Source organism: Acartia tonsa, chromosome 3 (assembly GCF_053477335.1).
Source record: "Acartia tonsa isolate MP-2025a chromosome 3, ASM5347733v1, whole genome shotgun sequence".
Taxonomy (NCBI): domain Eukaryota; kingdom Metazoa; phylum Arthropoda; class Copepoda; order Calanoida; family Acartiidae; genus Acartia; species Acartia tonsa.
The window spans coordinates 46,553,521-46,572,713 of NC_137262.1; the positions used below are offsets into that span (position 1 = coordinate 46,553,521).

The 19,193-nt window shown below is 29.5% G+C and overlaps 2 protein-coding genes and 1 long non-coding RNA gene across 3 annotated transcripts in view; all 3 read left to right on the forward strand.

The window, feature by feature from the left end:
* Positions 1-19,193, forward strand: part of LOC145314354 (protein Skeletor, isoforms B/C-like) — a 39,870-nt gene that overhangs the window by 9,151 nt on the left and 11,526 nt on the right. The gene's annotated exons all lie outside the window — the stretch shown is intronic.
* LOC145314916 (uncharacterized) lies at positions 315-12,970 on the forward strand. The gene is made up of 10 exons (XM_080154991.1): positions 315-468; positions 9,001-9,068; positions 9,754-9,832; positions 10,156-10,229; positions 10,374-10,424; positions 10,672-10,746; positions 11,225-11,300; positions 12,112-12,256; positions 12,515-12,605; positions 12,856-12,970. Exons 1-10 carry the CDS (start codon positions 421-423, stop codon positions 12,968-12,970), a joined length of 822 nt encoding a protein of 273 aa, XP_080011117.1. The 5' UTR covers positions 315-420.
* On the forward strand, positions 17,861-18,461 carry LOC145315281 (uncharacterized). The gene is made up of 2 exons (XR_013878004.1): positions 17,861-17,962; positions 18,429-18,461. It is a non-coding gene; the product is annotated as an uncharacterized LOC145315281 (long non-coding RNA).

Genomic DNA, 19,193 nt, shown 5'->3' on the forward strand with positions numbered 1-19,193 from the left:
AGGTAAAGCTATTCTGAAAAAAATAGAACAAGCCATAAAAATATTCTTAGATTTGAGTGCAGAAAAAAAATAATTGAATTAATAAGGTACAACATTTAGGAAAAACATTACTTTAATTTGAATTTCTTTTACTTTTAAATTGTTGACAAATTGTCCTTTCATTTTTTTTTGAAGAATAATCTCCCCTATCAACGCACCTTTTACACTCCTCAAACACTGAAAAGAACTGCGCACACACGCCACAGTCTATGACCAACATTAGAATTTTTTTTGCTGATCCAGCAGTTTTTAACCTATATCATATTCTAGTTAATATTCACCTTTTACATTGAAAATTATAAAAGTTAAAATGTCCTAAATTAATATATGATATATGATGCAAAATAAACAATATAAAAAAGGATAAAAAGTGAGAGAAAAATGCCAGAATTAAAAACTCCAGATTCATTGGAGACTCAAAGTTGTCAGGTAAAACATAATATGTGGAAAATATTCTTAAAATTTATGAAGGTCATATTTGGGGGAATGTGTGTCATAATTATTATCAATAGGTAAATTATGAAATGAATTAGAATTAAACAAGAATAATTAGTTTTTATTGTAGCAAAACTATTATCGTTTATGGTAAAGGTGCCTTAATATCTGCAAATTCTTATGAACAATCAATTACACAAGCCTTCGGCCTCTTGGGGCTAACAAATCTATCTTTTATCTTATATTTTTCATTTTGATATCCACTGAAAGCTGTCTTTAATACGAAGCGATTAATGACTATCTAAAGCTTGTTTAATTTATTGATAATAAGGAATTGCAAAGATTAAGGTACCTTTACCAAAAATAATTTTAGTATTGCCCCAAGAAAACTAATTGTTCTGATGAAAATATTTAGCACATAAAGTCTGGATTTGTAGAAGGTATTTATATTTTGCATAATTTATGACGAATTCATAACGTAATTAAAGGTACAACAATTTTTACGAATGAATTTGGTGCTGACTTTAAAATTTATGTTCATTGTGAAATTCATTAAAAAATTACAAGCAGTGTGAGAAAACCTAAGCTGTAAAGAAAACGCTTTAAAATTATTTTATATTTTTCTTTTATAATAATCCAAAATCATATGTGTTACAAAATCTTAATTTGATCTGAAAGTATCGACCGAGAAAAAAACTACGATATTTTGACAGATGTTTTTTTTAATTGGCAAAAATATATTTTATTGATATGAAATGTCCCCAAAGTTCCATTCATTAAACATTTACTGCAAATAAATAGTCATTTGGTCATAGGTTTTTTTTATTTACGTGTGTATTGACCACGTATTATGGCATTCATTTAATGCATCATGCAATATATTATTTTTTTATGGAAAGAAAATATATTGATAACAAATAATGATTTTATTTTTATCTTGTAAAACCTTTTTGGTGGTCAGAACATTAGCATAAAGAAAACTTCAAAATTCTAAGCTTATATTTCGCGCAGTGTTTTGTTACTGCTAAAAAAAACTTTTGTGTAAAAATTTTAGTTTTAACACTTTATTTTGCTAGTTTTGTGACACTCATTTCAATAAACAACGATGTATAAATTATTCCCTTCGGGGCTCATTGAACCTTGCATTACAGGGCTTTGCATCCAAAGAAGTAGTAACTTCAAAGTTGTTTTAGAATATATTTTCAACTCATTTTAAACACATTTTTGAAGAGTATTAAACCCTATCTTTGCCTTTAAATAGACTATTTGTCATATTGAAAAATGAAAGCATGAAATTGAAATCTAGACTCCTCATTCATTCCTATATAAATTACATTTTGATAACAGGATTCATTTTCATTTCAAAATTAGATAAGACAGATGGTTAAAAAGCAGATTAAAAATGATATAACAAGGATGACAACATCCATAAAAGTGAAGCACTGAAACGGTAGGACAAACGGACATTAACACTTGTATAATATCATAACTCAATAATCAGAATATAAATGTATAAGAATCGAAGCAAAATTTTAGGTAAAATTGTTGAAACACTGCTTGATACAGAATAATGTTTATGAACATACTTACAACTTTAGGATTGATTATATAGTTGCTTCGCTTATAAAATTGTACTCTGTTGTCTCAGGAATCAGTATACCAAAAATTAAATCAATCGGATTATTAGATCACATAAAAATTAGTTGTTACTACAGGAATCACCATGCAAAGTTTAAAATCAATAGGACAATTCTAACATGCCTAAATTAACGAAAAAAGCTATCCGTTACGTACGGACGGACCGACCCTAATTATAGAAAAGCTTTGCTTTAAAAAAAGTTAAAAAAACAAGTGATACATGGAAAGGGTATGAATCCTGGGTTTCTTTTTAAAATGGACATTTCAAAGGGAATTTCAATATTTGTTGTATCCTAAGTAGTTGAAGGCAGAAGGGCTTTAAATTGTTTCCTTAATTTTAAAAGTTACAATTTTAACCACCAAATATTAATAATGAATGATTTATACAATGTTAGCATAGCCATTTTGAATTAGATAAATATTTTGTTCATTTTCTTTTAATATCTGATTCATATGAATCTCTTTGTGTGTGTCTACGTACGAAGCCATTGTAAAAAAAGAAAAGCCCATCAGAAAGAATTGCTTCGCTTATAACAAATGCTTTAGTAGATTTTACAATGCTTTACAATGAACACAGTAATAGTGTCTGACTGATTATGACGTAACAAAAAAAAATTAGCCAATGAGAGGCCGTTATTGACCAATGGTAAAATTTATAGTGGCCTCTCATTGGCTAATTTTTTTTTGTTACGTCATAATCAGTCAGACACTATTACTGTGTTCCTTTACAATTTTAAATCTTTTCTAATCCAAACTTTGTATAACCTCTTAACAACAGAAAAACAAGAAATATGTATGAAGAAATTTCAATCTAAAATGTAGTTTATGAAAAGAAATATTTTTGTTGTTTGTTAGTCAGTTAAGATCTCGCTCATCACTAGATCTAAAGTTCTCGTTTTGGAAAGCTTCCCAGGGTGGTTTTAAGCTATTATTAAAGATTTGTGATGATTGTAGGCTATTTTTATACCATGAGAATTAAAAAGCCTCTAGATGCAAGGGGTGCCACCATTTGTTGTTTATAAAACACTAAATACTTTTGTTGGATAATCTATTAATTTGAGAAAACTTTGATTAATTTTAAACAAGGAATTTACTGTCATTTATTTTCTCATTTGGTCGGACATACAGACAGACTAAGAACATCCTATAGTAATGTAGTTGCTGCGCTACTTAATTAGGGGATTAAACTTTAAAAAAACAAGGATGACAACATCCATAAAAGCGAAGCACTGAAACGGTAGGACAAACGAACATTAACATTTGTATAGTGTCAGAACTGAGTAATCAGAATATAAGAGTCGAACCAAAATTGTAAGTAAATTTGTTAAAAAAATGCTGGATACAGGATAATGTTTATGGATGGACATACTTACATTTTAGGACTTGATTATAGAGTTGCTTCGCTTATAACATTATACTTTGTTGTCCCAGGAATTAATATACCAAAACTAAGATCAATCGGATGATTAGATCACATGAAAATTTGTTGTTAAAAATGTAAAAAAAATCGACATGTTTAAAATGGACGTACGGACATTCTGGCAATGATTATAGAGTTGCTACGCTTTCTAAATCGTACCTAACTACTAAAGGAATCAACATGCAAAGTTTGAAATCGATAGGACAATTCTAACATGCCTAAATTAACTATAAAAGCTATCCGTTACGGACGGACCGACCCTAATTATAGAAAAGCTTCGCTTTTAAAAACAAGAGTATGCCACTATAAGAAGATAAACTATTGCTTTCACTAAAAATTTTGTAGTAACTCAAAGACACTAAGTAATAAAAGACTATAACTTGCATTAAAACATCAGAGTTAAATTAATGGGAAGGTTAGTTTATTATTATAGAACGATAGACATACACTGGTAAAGAGTTGCTATGTTGTTAAGAAAGAAGAAGATTTAATGCGAAATTGATGTTGTACCCATAGAGATACAATTATTTATGGTAGATTTAATGCACTTTCTAAATTTTCTATTTATAAAATATACAAGATCTGTTGTAACAATAAGGATGACAACATCAACACTTGTAGAGTGTCAAAGATTATTTATAGCGTACCGTGATGTTCGGACATATGGACGTACAGATCTTAACTATTTAAATGTATTTCTACCATCTCTAATTATGACTTAGAAAATGACCCAACAGTTTGAAAAAGCGAAGAATCAATTATAAGATGAGTCTTTCTTAGTAACTTGAAATCCAAATACTGTTTTATGTCCTACTAAGTGGAGATTATAAACTTGTTTGAAATGAAAGTATTGTCAGCAAGCTAATCAAGGTATTATAAACTAGAAAATGAGACAATTTATCTGATAAACTTTTAATAGTATTAAATGCACAATAAAGATAATAAAGCTTATTTCTTCCCGATAGAAAAGGAGCAATAGATTATATTTTGAATCTACTCAAAACTAGATACTGCCTTTTGAGGTTTAAAATCTTTAAGAAAGAAGAAATTTTTGAGGAAGACAACAGAAAAAAAATCTTCTCCTCTAAATTTCCAACCTAATAAAGGAGAAACTTTATTTAACATAACAGGAGCAAGAATTGTTTAGGTTTGATGATACTTATTATTAAATCAGATAGATTAATCAAAAAAGAAAATTAGCATTCCTTATATGTACATCAATATTTTGTACTTGTCCGTTGTTATTCTAGTTCAACATTAAATGCATTTTTTGCCAGAATGGTTAGTGTTGGTTGCGTAAATATACTTTGGGGTCTGAAAGCATCATGACAGTAAATACAATGTTAATAATAATAGACATTTTAACCTAAAGTGAGGTCAATATTATTACGTTTTATTTTGGTAACTAACTTTATATAGATATTTAAATTTTTCAATATATCTTGAACAAGGACGTCCAAGCTTTCTTATTTTGGGGGAGAGGGGGGGGGTTTAGAAACTAAAAATTAAATATATGGGGGGAGTAATCTTTATATCATATGGGTAAGGACGTCTAAGATTTTTTTTTTGGGGGGGGGATTAAAAATAAAAAAAAAAATTGGGGAAGATAATCACCCCTTAACCCCCCCTCCCCTCTTACGTACGTCCCTGCTCTTGAATTTGAATGTCCTTGATTTCATTTATTATTGACAAACCCATAAAACATTTTTCAATAGTTCTTAACAAATATTCCTCCATACATCTGTATCCCTCGAAATTTATCAGTTACCAAAAAGCCAGAATTTCTGTGAAATTTGAAGAAGATTAATTTATCGCCTAAATTCTATCCCTGTAACATAAAAGTACAAACATAAAAATTACGTCTAATCTTGAATTCATAGGTATAGGCAGCCGCAATTTTAAGAGCGGCTGTATGCGAATATTACGGCCCATGTGTGGATATGATTAATTTAATGCGGATTAAATTAAAGTACAACGGATTATCTAAAAGAAAAGCTATGGTTTGCTTTATAAAAAAGCGGGTTAAAATGGCTTTTGGCAATCTCCTATTTTTAAACGCTTTTTACAGCTAATTTAAGTGACAAACTTTTACCACGCAAATTCAAATACTTATATTTGTGCAAAAAAAGAAAGAAAATATTTGACGATCTAAAATCAACACCTAATAAATATTATGGAAAGGGAAATGTATTTAGAAAAAAAGGCATTGCAGAGAAGAAAAAGGAATAAGCATGATGAATAATCATGGACGTCCAAGCTTGTTTAAGTTGGTGGGGTAAAACTTTTGCAAAGAAGTGGAAGTTTTCAAACACTAATATAGATTTCCCCTAAATTATCTGAGCCTATGAACATGAGTCGGATATGTCTTTTTAACTGTTTTTAATCACAAAAAAATCTAATCAAAATAAACCTAGTCTAATATAATTACAGTTATTTTGCGCATTATAGACAGCGGATATTAAAACAGTGTTTAATTTTATAGTTTTTATTTTAATATTCGTGGAAAATTTTCACTGTACGATGCTATGCATGATTTTTCAGTATAGCCGAGAACCGGTTCTAATCCATATTTGTCGAAGCCATACTGGAAAGACCATTTAAAAAGCATTTTATTTCAAAATTTAATTTGTCAAGATCTTTTTAATTTCTTTAATCTCTGTTTGTAGTAGCGGAAAATTATTTGATGCAAGCAAAATTACTTCTTTAACACGTAAGGATTGGGCCCATAAAAATCGAATAAATTTAGGCAGCAAAAACATAATTTTCAAAAGCAAAGCTTTTCTAAAATTTTTGTCGGTCTTTCCTAACCCTGTACACGTGGATGTAAACTAATTATTAGCCGGGTTTACATTAACAAGCACATATGTTTTATCATGGGCTAGAATTAAATTTTTGTCTTTCATTGTCATCTCTTGGTATGCCTAGTTGTTAACCTATTAGCTTAGTCTTGGTCTAGATAAAATAGATTGTTAACTCTCATTGTTCTATCCCTGACTTCCTGACTTTTGGTCACTTTTTCTTACATTGTACTATCCCTGTATGCCTGGATGTTAACCTATTATCTTAGTCTTGATCTAGATAAAATAGGTTGTTAACTCTCATTGTTCTATCCCTGTCTTCCTGACTTTTGATCACTTTTTCTTACATTGTACTATCCCTGTATGCCTGGATGTTAACCTATTATCTTAGTCTTGATCTAGATAAAATAGATTGCCAACACCAAAATTAACTAAACTCTCATTGTTCTATCCTTGACTTCCTGACTTTTGATCACTTTTTTATTCCATTGTCCTCTCCCTGTATGCCTGGATGTTAACTTATTAGCTTAGTCTTGGTCTAGATAAAATAGATTGACAAGCACAAAATTGCTGACACCTTGTCACTTGTCCAGACAACCCACTATGGGCTAAAAATGGACAAAAATTAATATAGTTTCATATTAAAATTTCATAAGAAAAAGCATGTAACAAATTAATTTTAAAAAGAGTGGAAAATTAAATTGAAACATTTTTGCGCATATGCAGTAAAACTAAATTTTAAGAAGCACTCAACCTAGTAAATTTAATGTTATCTAAAGCAAAAAATCTCTGAAAAGGCGGGATCGATTAAGTTCTGATAATGCACTAATGCACTCTTGGCTAAAATGCTAAATGACTTTTCTTGTTTAATGTATATTTATAAGAATTTCTTTTTCACCTTTTTAACTCAAAGTGTTATAAATATACATTAAAAATTTCCTTTCCATAATTTGTTATCGCTAAGGAAAAAGTGTTAAAAAGATACATATGCAGGTATGATAAGCAGGACGTGGCATACTAACAGGACAGGGCATGTAAAGGATGTATTTTGAACGTACCATCAAATTTTTATTTTGGGACAACTCTTGTCAATTGGCTTTGACAGCTTTATTTTTAACCTTTTAAATGTTACATTTTTGTACACTTTATTTACATATATACTTGAAATGTATCCCCCTTTTTAAGTGTTGATTCAAGTTATTATCAAAGAAGGTGTATCAACTTTTTTTTATAGCTAGCCGGTTCTTTTAGTAAGTAGTAGATGTAAAATTTTTCATAGAATTCAGATATGCAATCGTTTTTTTTGTAGACCTCTTATTTTTTAAGTAATTTAAGTTTTTAAAAAAAAGATTAAGTCGATTTTAAGGTACTAAAACGCAACAAAAAAAAGGAAGAAAATGTCCATTATGTACAAAAATAGTAAGATCTTTAATTTGACACCTTTCTTTGTGAATTTTGTCAGGTAATTATTGAAAAAATTGAGTTTTTTAAACCCACGAGAATAAAAACTTTGAACTTAATTTTATCATTTCACAGGTAAAAAAATATGGGTTCATATATACCTTTAGAATCAGAAAAATATTACGAATCCATTGTAAGCAAAATTGAAAAAAAGTAAAAAAATAAAAAATAAACAAATGGCCAATTATATTTTTTGTTCAGGCAACACTTTCGTCTTCCCTTTTTTACCCCCTCTTTACCCCCTCTTTACCCCCTTCCCATTTTTATACTCAATTCAAGAATTAAGACGTTGCCTGTATAATATAATATGATATTTTCATATAATTCCTTTTATTGTAGTTTATATACTATATTGTAAACTTTTTTTTTCAATTTTGCGTACAATGGATTCGTAATATTTTTCTGATTCTAAAGGTATATATGAACCCATATTTTTTTACCTGTGAAATGATAAAATTAAGTTCAAAGTTTTTATTCTTGTGGGTTTAAAAAAATCAATTTTTTCAATAATTACCTGACAAAATTGAAAAAGTAAGGTGTCAAATTAAAGATCTTACTATTTTTGTTCATAATGGCCATTTTCTTTCTTTTTTTTGTTGCATTTTAGTACCTTAAAAAACTTAAATTACTTAAAAAATAAGAGGTCTACAAAAAAAACCGATTGCATATCTGAATTCTATGAAAAATTTTACATCTACTACTTACTAAAAGAACCAGCTAGCTATAAAAAAAAAGATGATACACTTTCTTTACAAGGAAAATTTTAAAAAATTCATCTTGAAACAATAAAGGTTGTAGCAAAAATTAGATGTATAAAAAGTATCAAAAGTTAATGTTTCTGTAGACAGAAAAAAAATCGGGTATAGTCCTCTTCGTGGCAACTCCTCTTAAGTTTCATCGTATTTTCACAGTACCTGTTGATAGGTTATTTTAGGTTAAGTTGGGTTGCCCTCGCAGGGTTAGGCAATTGGCACCGCAGGGTTAGAGCTCCCTGCAGGGGCTAGAAATAGGGAAAAAGATACTGTGAAATTACCACGAAAGGGACTATGCCCAAAATATTTTTTTGTTAAATTTTTGAAATGTATTTACAAACCTAAAAGTATAGAATATCTTCAAACCTCCCTTTTTTCATTATCGACCTGATTAAAAACAAACCATATGCGTTTAGTTTTTACTTATATTTTAATTTCTAATGTAAACTTTTTTTAGGTTATTTTGTCTGTTTTGTATCAGCTAAATTTAAACCATGAGAATAATGTGGCTATGTCTAGTGAAAGGTAAGATATTTAGATTGAATAAATCAAGGATGATGATATCCTATTGTGACATAGTAGCAAAGTTTTTAAAATAGTTAAGCTGGCTAAATAAGCAACTTGTAATCGATAGCGTCTATTTCAAAACTAAGTAAAAACTTATAATTTTTTTTTCACAAAACAATCATAATCTATTTTTGAATGTTTGATAATGACTAGGATTTTCTAGGGGCCAGCAATCAAATTATTTTCTATTTACTTATCCCTGAATCAATAAGAAAACATTTTACTTAAATGTGCTATTTCTTTTGAGACTTAGAATCAAAGAGTTTAGATTAAACTAAGTGTGACATATGAACGTACTTTCATGCTTTTTATAACATTTTCCTCACATACCTATTTAAAAAAATAGATATTTGAAAAGTACTTGCTTTAACAAAAAATGTATAAGTGTAGATGTATAATTCAGACAACTACCTGCCCCAAGAGGTGGAGTTCCTTTTTGTCTGCTTTCTGTTCTTTTGTAGGGACTCGACTATGTTTACATTTCCGATTTCAAAGAACCAATAAAAATTATGGACAGGGTCCCCGCCATGTTGGCAGAGTTGCAAATAGCCCATGACCTATCTATTCTTTTACTTTAATGACTAATCCTAAATTTAATCATTCATACATAATTAGTCTATTAGCATACATTATTTTAATTTAGGCGACAATTTATTTTGGATTGCCTACAGCCCTCCCTGCGACAACGACTGATCTCTATGATAACATACTCTTTAAATCAGGTATAGAGAAAGTTTACATAAATATTCTTACTAAATAAGTTTCAGTGTAATACTATTTGATTACATAAAGTAGCAAGTTTTTTTTGTCTGATGATGAAGTTTTCTAAACTACTTTACTGTATTAGTTCTCCTTTTTAGAGAAGCTTCACATTGGCCCAAGGATGGTTATAGGCCATTTTGATTTAGCTTTAAGCCTTAACTTGGTTTTAGGCTTTTTTTCTCTCCCATTAATACACCTTTGAATGCAGAGCCCCTGGATGCTCGGGGCGCATACGCTAGAACTTAACAAAACAATACAAATATTTTTATTTTATGTTATCTAGGATTTAAATGTAACGTGTAAACTACTGGATTATCTATTTGATTCTGGAATACCTCATCTTGATTTGATAACAAGGTAGTAAATTGTTGAAAATTAATAATTATATTTTTTTAAATAATCTAAATTTCTGATTTAATAATTTAACATAAAGATGCTAAAACTTTGAGATAGGTTTACCTATGTTGTATATCTTATTACAAAAGTATTATTTTTATTTAGGAGATTCAGTAGTTTTTATTTTCCAGCAGATCAAGTACCTACAGTCTACAGGTAAATATCTTAAACAAACCTGGAATCTCCAACTTAGCAGATGTTAAAGAATTGTTCTATTAAATAAAAACAATGACAGGTTTTAACTTTTTCTGTAATACTTCAATGATTTCTTCTTTTGCTTGTGACATTCTTAATAGAACATCTTTTTAGTTAAACACATTATAACCTTGATGATAATAATAATGATATTTTAAATCTTTTCTTATTTACTACATGTATTTCTAAACTATTTTTAATTTTATAGATTACTAAGTCGAGGAGATCCGACCTCACTGGAGAAACTTTGTATTGGAATTCATTTAGATCATTCAGAAGAAGGGTAATATATATTTTTTAGAATACATTAAATACTTTTAGTGGCGAAGTCACTATATTTAATTTGCCCCTCCGTCAGTACGCCAGTCAGTCCATAACGCAATGGTGGAAATGTTATTATCTTAAGTATTGATCATTTAACTTAGCCCGTCGGCAAAGCTTCAAAAGATATGAACAGTGAATACATATTTGTTGTAAAGGTTTTGTGATTTTTTCAAAGATCAAATTTCTATTCTATAAAACTTTTAAACTTAAAAAAAAATTTATATTAGATCCATTCTGTTCATTTATAAAACGTGTCTTATATAGACCGAAAAGAAGGAAAGTAAAAGGCATAAAAAATTGAAAAGGGCTAAATAAAAAAGTCTATTAGTTTTGATATAAAATACATCTAATTGAAAAACTAAAGGAAAATGTACTTTTTATAATTTTAGTTTTAGTAACATCAGTTTTTGATAAGAATACCATTAAGTACTTTCTAGAGATTGGGAGGATGAAGAAAAGGAGACAATATGTTGGTATTCTGGAGTCAAAAGAAAAGAGGAAAGTGTCAGCAAGGTAACATCCTTATAGTAAAGAATCAGGATGTGTGTTTGTCTGTTTATTTGTACCGAAGGATCTCGCTAACCGCTGAACCGATCGGGTTCTCCCCAACAGGGAAGCTTCTCTTGGTCCCGGGAAGGTTTATATCTATTTTTTTACTATTCTCGATTTTAGGTTGAGAGTTCAACGCAACATAGACATATTTAAAATATAAAAAAAAACATTGAAAGTGCCACTAGATGCCTCTAGGGGCGTAGCCGCTCGTATTAATATAAATCAAATAACTCTGCCATTAAACATTGAAATAAGAAATAACATTTTAGCATCTAGGAGTTAAAAGAAAAGAAGAGAGTGTTAGAAAGGCATAAACAACTTTACTTTTACTTTAAGGAAACCCCCCATTAACCCCATTTATCCCAACCCCCCACCTCCCACTAAAATAACGAACTGACCAATAAATGGTGACCATATTAGCAACCTAAAATGACGACAAATTTTTCCCTGTCAATATATCCACGTATTCTATATGCATTCATAAAACAATAGATATTTATGTCAAATGTATGATAGATAGAAAATAATACACAAGTAGTTAATGACAAATTAGATTCATTCGAATCCGGTGGATTGGATAGGAACCGGTTCTCATCCATACGAAAAAACTATGTCTAGCATCGTATTATATACAGTTTTCTACGGATGTAAAAATGTACAATCAAAAGATTAAATCCAGTTTTTTAGCCCCGAGGTGCCGAAGAAGTACATTCTATATCCGCGGAAAGCTGTTTATAATACAATGCGAGAAAAAACTATTATCATATTCCAGGTTCTTGTGTACAACAGCTACTTCTACCCCACCTTGGAGAAAATGAAGAAACTCCGCCATGTTGTTCTCCATGGGGTCTGTGATAATCAAGCTCTGTCCATCATAGGACAATCATGTAACCTGCTGCAGTATCTGGATATCACAGGCAAAATCTATAATTATTTAGAGCAAACATACCGACATTGTTAAAAAAGAGCATATAGCAAAATTAAGTCAAAATTTATACCTTTTGTGTATTTTGAATGCAGTAATTCTTATTCATTCATCATAGCTATCTAGAAATATTCTTTACTCTAACTATTAATATTTAGGATCTAGTGATGTGACAGATGTAGGTATCCAGAACCTTGTATTTCCTCCAGCTATCCAGAAATATTTGTTACTCTAACTATTATTATTTCAGGATCTAGTGATGTGACAGATGTGGGTATCCAGAACCTGGTATTTCCTCCAGCTATCCAGAAAGCTGGTAGGGTCAACCTTGTTAATACCAGGTTGAGTATTTCTTTCTTTTCAATCAAGACACAAACTATAAATAGATTCAAAAATTAAATTGGGAAAAGCGGGAGTCAGTTCTCCACTTGGAGAGAAAAAAGGTTTTTGACTAGTTCAATATAAACAACAGATATTTGATTTTGTGTGTTTGTCTGTAGTTGTTAGCTTGTCCACCTAAAGTTTTATTTCCAAGACTTGTGGATTTTCAATGACACATAAAATGATTTTAAAACATTAATTTTAATTTAGAGCGCGAACCAACCCTTCTATGAAGCACATATGTACTGTGCTTGCGCGTGATACTGGAGTCGACGTTACAGGGTGTATCATCCTTCTACAGTTTTGTCCCAGGCAATGGATTTAATAACTATGGATTATTATCTTACAATTTTATAACAGCCAATGATTTATTATTTGAAACAAGTTTAAATTCCAATTAAAATTTCGGGAATAGTCCCTTTCGTGGCATCGCCCCTTAAGGAGCGATTCTTCGTATTTTCAAGATGGCTTTTGATAAGTTATTTTAGGTTAGGTTAGGTTATATTGGGTTAGGTGATTGCCCCGCAAGGTTAAAGTTCCCCACAGAGGCTAGAAATAGGAGAAAACCTACTGTGAAAGTTCGAAGAAACGCCCATTAAGTAGCGTTGCTACGGAAGGGACTATAACCAAAATTTATTATCATTTAACATGCTTCGAATTTAACAAAATCAAGCAACAATAAAAATACTAGTTTTCAAAAAAAAAATTAGAATATAGTAATTTACACTTATGCATTTTTAGAATAGCAATTTTTGTCCTATCCTATTATATTTAAATCATAAATATTTGTAAAATAAATGCTTTTACTGATTTGATTATATATAAATCTCAGTAAAACAAATATTTTTGGATATAATTATTAAATCCATTACCATACAGGTTAAGTAAAGGCGGAGGTAAATTGGAGCATCACGCAATTGGTGACGCTGTCTATATTCTTAATAAGAAACTTAAAGTATCAAATCTTGCTATCAAAGGTATCTTTAGTTTTTTTTTATTAAATAAATTTTCAACCAAGAGTCAAATAATTCTGCTATACAAATCATATTCTGTAAATACTATTGACGTGAGACTAGTGAGTTTGATTCTGACAAGCACAATGCATCACAATTTAATTAAAAGAAAGCTTACCATAAGTCCAGATTTTTATACCGTCCAAAAATTAATGGAAAGGTTGAAAGTCCTTGGCTTAAACACTGCTTCTTTGTCAGATGAGTAATCATAAGTCAATATTTTAGAATTAGGAAATTTATATAGAATCATGATTTATTAAGTTTTAAATATTTTTTCTCGTAAAATCAAATTACATAATTTTTACTTTTTTAGAATTATCTGATTATGAAGTAGATGAAGATAAACAAGAAGTTTTTGTTCAAATCCTTTCCAAAATAGAAACCCTGAAAACCAACGGAGAATCCTTACCATTTTTCATTCCATTATGTACAGATAAAAATGCCATTTCCGAGTTATACATAGATTTTACACATAAGGACTACACACCAAATTTAGAAGAGTTTCTAGACGCTTATCCTGGTTCAAATTTGAAAGTGCTTGAAATAAAAAATATGGATTATCCGGTGAATTTGGGTAAGGTTAGCGCAAACTGCCCTAACCTAGAAGTTTTAAGGAATGTAGATAGATTTTTCCATTTTTAAATGTGTGTGTGTGGGGGGGGGGGGTATAAGATTTAAAATGAAGGATAATTCTCTAAAAAGACGTAAAGGGAAGTAATTTTTATATCTTTGAGCCACCTTATAAATACAAAAGTGGTGAAATTGTGTTTAAATTTTTACCTGATTTGATGATAAAAAATAATTTTGATTAAAGAAGGTGTATCAACTTTTTTTTATAGCTAGCCGGTTCTTTTAGTAAGTAGTAGATGTAAAATTTTTCATAGAATTCAGATATGCAATCGTTTTTTTTTGTAGACCTCTTATTTTTTAAGTAATTTAAGTTTTTAAAAAAATTAAGTCGATTTTAAGGTACTAAAATGCAACAAAAAAAGAAAGAAAATGGCCATTATGAACAAAAATAGTAAGATCTTTAATTTGACACCTTACTTTTTCAATTCTGTCAGGTAATTATTGAAAAAATCGATTTTTTAAACCCACAAGAATAAAAACTTTGAACTTAATTTTATCATTTCACAGGTAAAAATATGGGTTCATATATACCTTTAGAATCAGAAAAATATTACGAATCCATTGTAAGCAAAATTGAAAAAAAAGTTTACAATATAGTATATAAACTACAATAAAAGGAATTATATGAAAATATCATATTATATTATACAGGCAACGTCTTAATTCTTGAATTGAGTATACAAATGGGAAGGGGGTAAAGAGGGGGTAAAAAAGGGAAGACAAAAGTGTTGCCTGAACAAAAAATATAATTGGCCATTTGTTTATTTTTTTACTTTTTTTCAATTTTGCTTACAATGGATTCGTAATATTTTTCTGATTCTAAAGGTATATATGAACCCATATTTTTTTACCTGTGAAATGATAAAATTAAGTTCAAAGTTTTTATTCTCGTGGGTTTAAAAAAATCAATTTTTTCAATAATTACCTGACAAAATTCAAAAAGTAAGGTGTCAAATTAAAGATCTTACTATTTTTGTACATAATGGACATTTTCTTCCTTTTTTTTTGCGTTTTAGTACCTTAAAATCGACTTAATCTTTTTTTTTAAAAAAACTTAAATTACTTAAAAAATAAGAGGTCTACAAAAAAACCGATTGCATATCTGAATATTATGAAAATTTTACATCTACTACTTACTAAAAGAACCGGCCAGCTATAAAAAAAAAGTTGATACACCTTCCATAAAAAAAAATTTAAGTTGAGGGGGAATATGTATATTTATTGAAAACTGCATACAAAAAAATGTATCTACATCATTACAGAATAATGTTGGACGGCTGTTGGTCTCACCAAATCTACCAACGAAGTTATTTTTCAAAGTTAAAACTTTTACATATTAAAACCGGATGCCCTGAAACTTTACAATCTGTGATGCAATTTAACAAATCAATTATAGAGCTCCATGTCCACTGTGCCGCGGAAACGAAAAATAAATTTTCAGGAAAAAATCTCTTAAATCGTTGCCAGTAGAACTCAAACATTTCAATTTAAAAATCATTTATTGTGGGAAGTACGAAAATCTGTGTTTTTCTTGTGAAGCAGCTTTAAGTGTCTCCAAAAGAGTGGGCAATTGTTCCAACGTTTGGCTGAATTATGCCGATTGATGTCATATTCCCTTCTAATATGACGTCAATCGGGATAGTTCGACTAAACTTTGTAACATTTGTACCATTTCTTTGAAGATACAATGATCTGCTTCTCTTCCGTGAAAGGGATTCGGATTCTCCACAGGTGATTTTACTTTTTCAATTTGAATTTTGTTGCTTACTGACAAGTTCAAGAGATTTTAAAAATTTTCAGATTCATTTATCCAATCCTTGTGTAAATTTGACGTTGTACTGCCATCGCTCAGAAAGATGGTTCTACATTCAAAGATGCATTTTGGCTACAATTCAACACAGAAATTAATACAAAGTTTAGAGTCCCTGGAATATCTAGGTCCCCTAGAAATGTTGCCCAAACTGTCCAAGGGTGATATAGCTGACCTAGTGACCTGGGTGAAAGAAAATAACTGGCGCACTGTGCTACATCATAACACCAGGGATAAATGGAATAGTTAGGTGAATAAAAGCGTTTTGTGATTATAAAAAAATTTGCTACCAAGAGTATAATTGGATTATTTAAACCAAATTCTTATTCCATAATAGAGGTATTAAGGTTTTTGTTATTGGGAACTTATGATCTATGAATTTGTTGTATTTTAAAGCAAGATTTTGTGGATGGTTTTAGGCTATATTTCTGTACTCTCTGGCTCTCTTAGAGGCTAAGGGCGATGCAACCAGTAAATAGGAAAAGTTCACAAGAACTATAACTAACAGCAAATGTTTTATCTAAAAACTTTATTTCATATAATGGAAAAAAAACTTTTTATCAGTCATTTACCTATCCATTTTTCCCTGCTTGATTCTAGTGACGAAAATGTGTTCAACATAGATGTGTACAATCCCTGGAAGTATAAGTATGTTCCAGATAAGGGTAGAGTACCTATACCAACCATCACTAAAAGAACATTGTCTTGTGCTTCATTTTTCACAGGTAAATATTTTAAATACTTTGACAAAGACAAGCTGTTAATAATAATACTTTATTTATTACGCATTTACAAAAATAAATCAAAAAAAAAATTTGTTTTTCTCCAGAAAGTATATGATTATTCTGGATTTATTAAGGTTTACATAAATAGTTGTGTGCTGTCCAATGTATTTTATTCTTCAAAACAATTAAATTTAAACTTGTTTTATTATCATAAAGGAATGATAGTCCTTTTTAAAAGAGATACTTTTCTATAATTAGGGTCGGTCCCTTCAAACATCTGTCCAGCCTGAAAGGTTAGCTTTTTTCGTTAAAATAAACACATTAGAATTGTCCTATCGATTTCAAACTTTGCATGATGACTCCTATAACAATTAGATATTATTTAGGAAGTATAACAACTCTACAATCATTACCAGAAAGTCATCACGTCCATAAGTCCTAAAAATAATCATGTCCTTAAATAGTATCCTGTATTTGATCACTTTTGCAACAAATTTACTTTTAATTTCATTTAGACTTGTATATTTATATTTTAAATTTGTATTTCTGACATTCTACAAGTATTAATGTTCGTTCGTCCTAACCGTTCAAAGCTTCGCTTTTATGTATGTTTTCATGCTTGTTATTTAGAAGAAGAGGAAGAAAATGAAGGAGAAAAGAAAAAACGACGAAGTTTATATGCTCCTTCCCAATGCTCAACTAGAAAATCTGGCAGCATTATTTCGTTAAAGGAATGCTCTATGATAACATACTTTACAAATGAAAAAACTAATTTTATTTTTAGACCTGTCTTATGATTGGTCAATGTCATTCTGTAAGTAATGTTACTTCTTTTCAAGCCCTTCTTGGTAGCATACATAAAACATAAGCTTTATACATTATTTTTAGAGTTGTACATCATAAAAATTATGAAAAAACAACTTAAGAAAACTAGAACTGTTAACAAAAACAATATTTTTCAATAATGTACAGCTTTCTTTTTCTAGTAATTATGATGTAAAATCCTATCTAAGGCTAGATATCATAGCATACATTACAAAGAAATCAACTGGAACAAAATCTGTGAATTTGGAGGATTCAGAGTTTGAATTTGAGTTTGCTATGGATTCTGATGGTTTCTATAAAGATAAAGACTACAGGTAAAATTGTAAAAGTGAATGATATAAAAGATTATAGACATGTACATGTTAAAGATAGAAACTTCTCTTTGGTAGATAAACATATTTTGTTTACAAGAAAGCAAATTAATTAAACTTCTAGCTTTTGAAATATTATGAGCAAAGGGGAGCTATTCTATGCTACTTATCCTTTAATCTGTTTTGTGTGTAAATATGAAATTCTCTTGAATGATGAATAAATGAATATTTGTTTTGTGCGATATCTTGACATCTCTAGAAAGTGAATTAAATTTTGTCATTAAAAAACATTATATACTTTGTTTGTTTTTACATTTTATTTATTTTATCCCCCCAATATAGTTATAAACCTTCCCATGAAAAGCTACCCTACAAAAGAGAACCATATATGTTTAGCGGTTAGCGAGATCCTTTGGCACTGAAAGACATATTTTTACTTTATTATAATAATAAATATTTTGTTCTCTAGAATGAAACCACACCAGATAGAAGTGATTGAGAATGATGAGGATTATGAGTATGAGTATGAATATGATGAATTTGAAGAGGATACTATTGATGTGGAAGATTTACCTGAGGAAAAAATCATAACTATTAATCTGAATTTAATTAATGCAACTATTTCAGTTCAATTGGAAAGCAACATTATGTATGAAACTTTCTTTTTTATGAATGTTATTAAGCTTAAAGAAGCTTTATAAATTGGTGATTTTAGGCTATTTTCCTGAGATGGGTTTTTAATAAATGCCGCGTTTTTTCGACAATTTTTTAGACATTGATTGATTGAACGAAGACGATGGGATTTCAACACAGAATATACAACATAAGAATTCAAAATTTTAAAATTATTATTTTAGCCATTTGTATAATGTCTAATACAACTTAAATCCATTTTCGCTGCATATTTATTAATGCATCTTTTTTAGAGCTGTGTTAGACATTATACAAATGGCAAAATAATGATTTAAAATTTTGAATTCTCAAGTTGTATACTCTATTAAAATTGTACGGGGCATTGATCTTCAAGATGAAATAAGGTTTTTAACAGAGTATACAACTTAAAAATTCAAAATTTTAAAATTATTATTTTGGCCATTTGTATAATGTCTAATACAGATCTAAAAAGATACATTAATAAATAAGCAGCAAAAATGGATTTAAGTTGTATTAGACATTATACAAATGGCTAAAATAATAATTTTTAAATTTTGAATTCTTATGTTGCATACTCTGT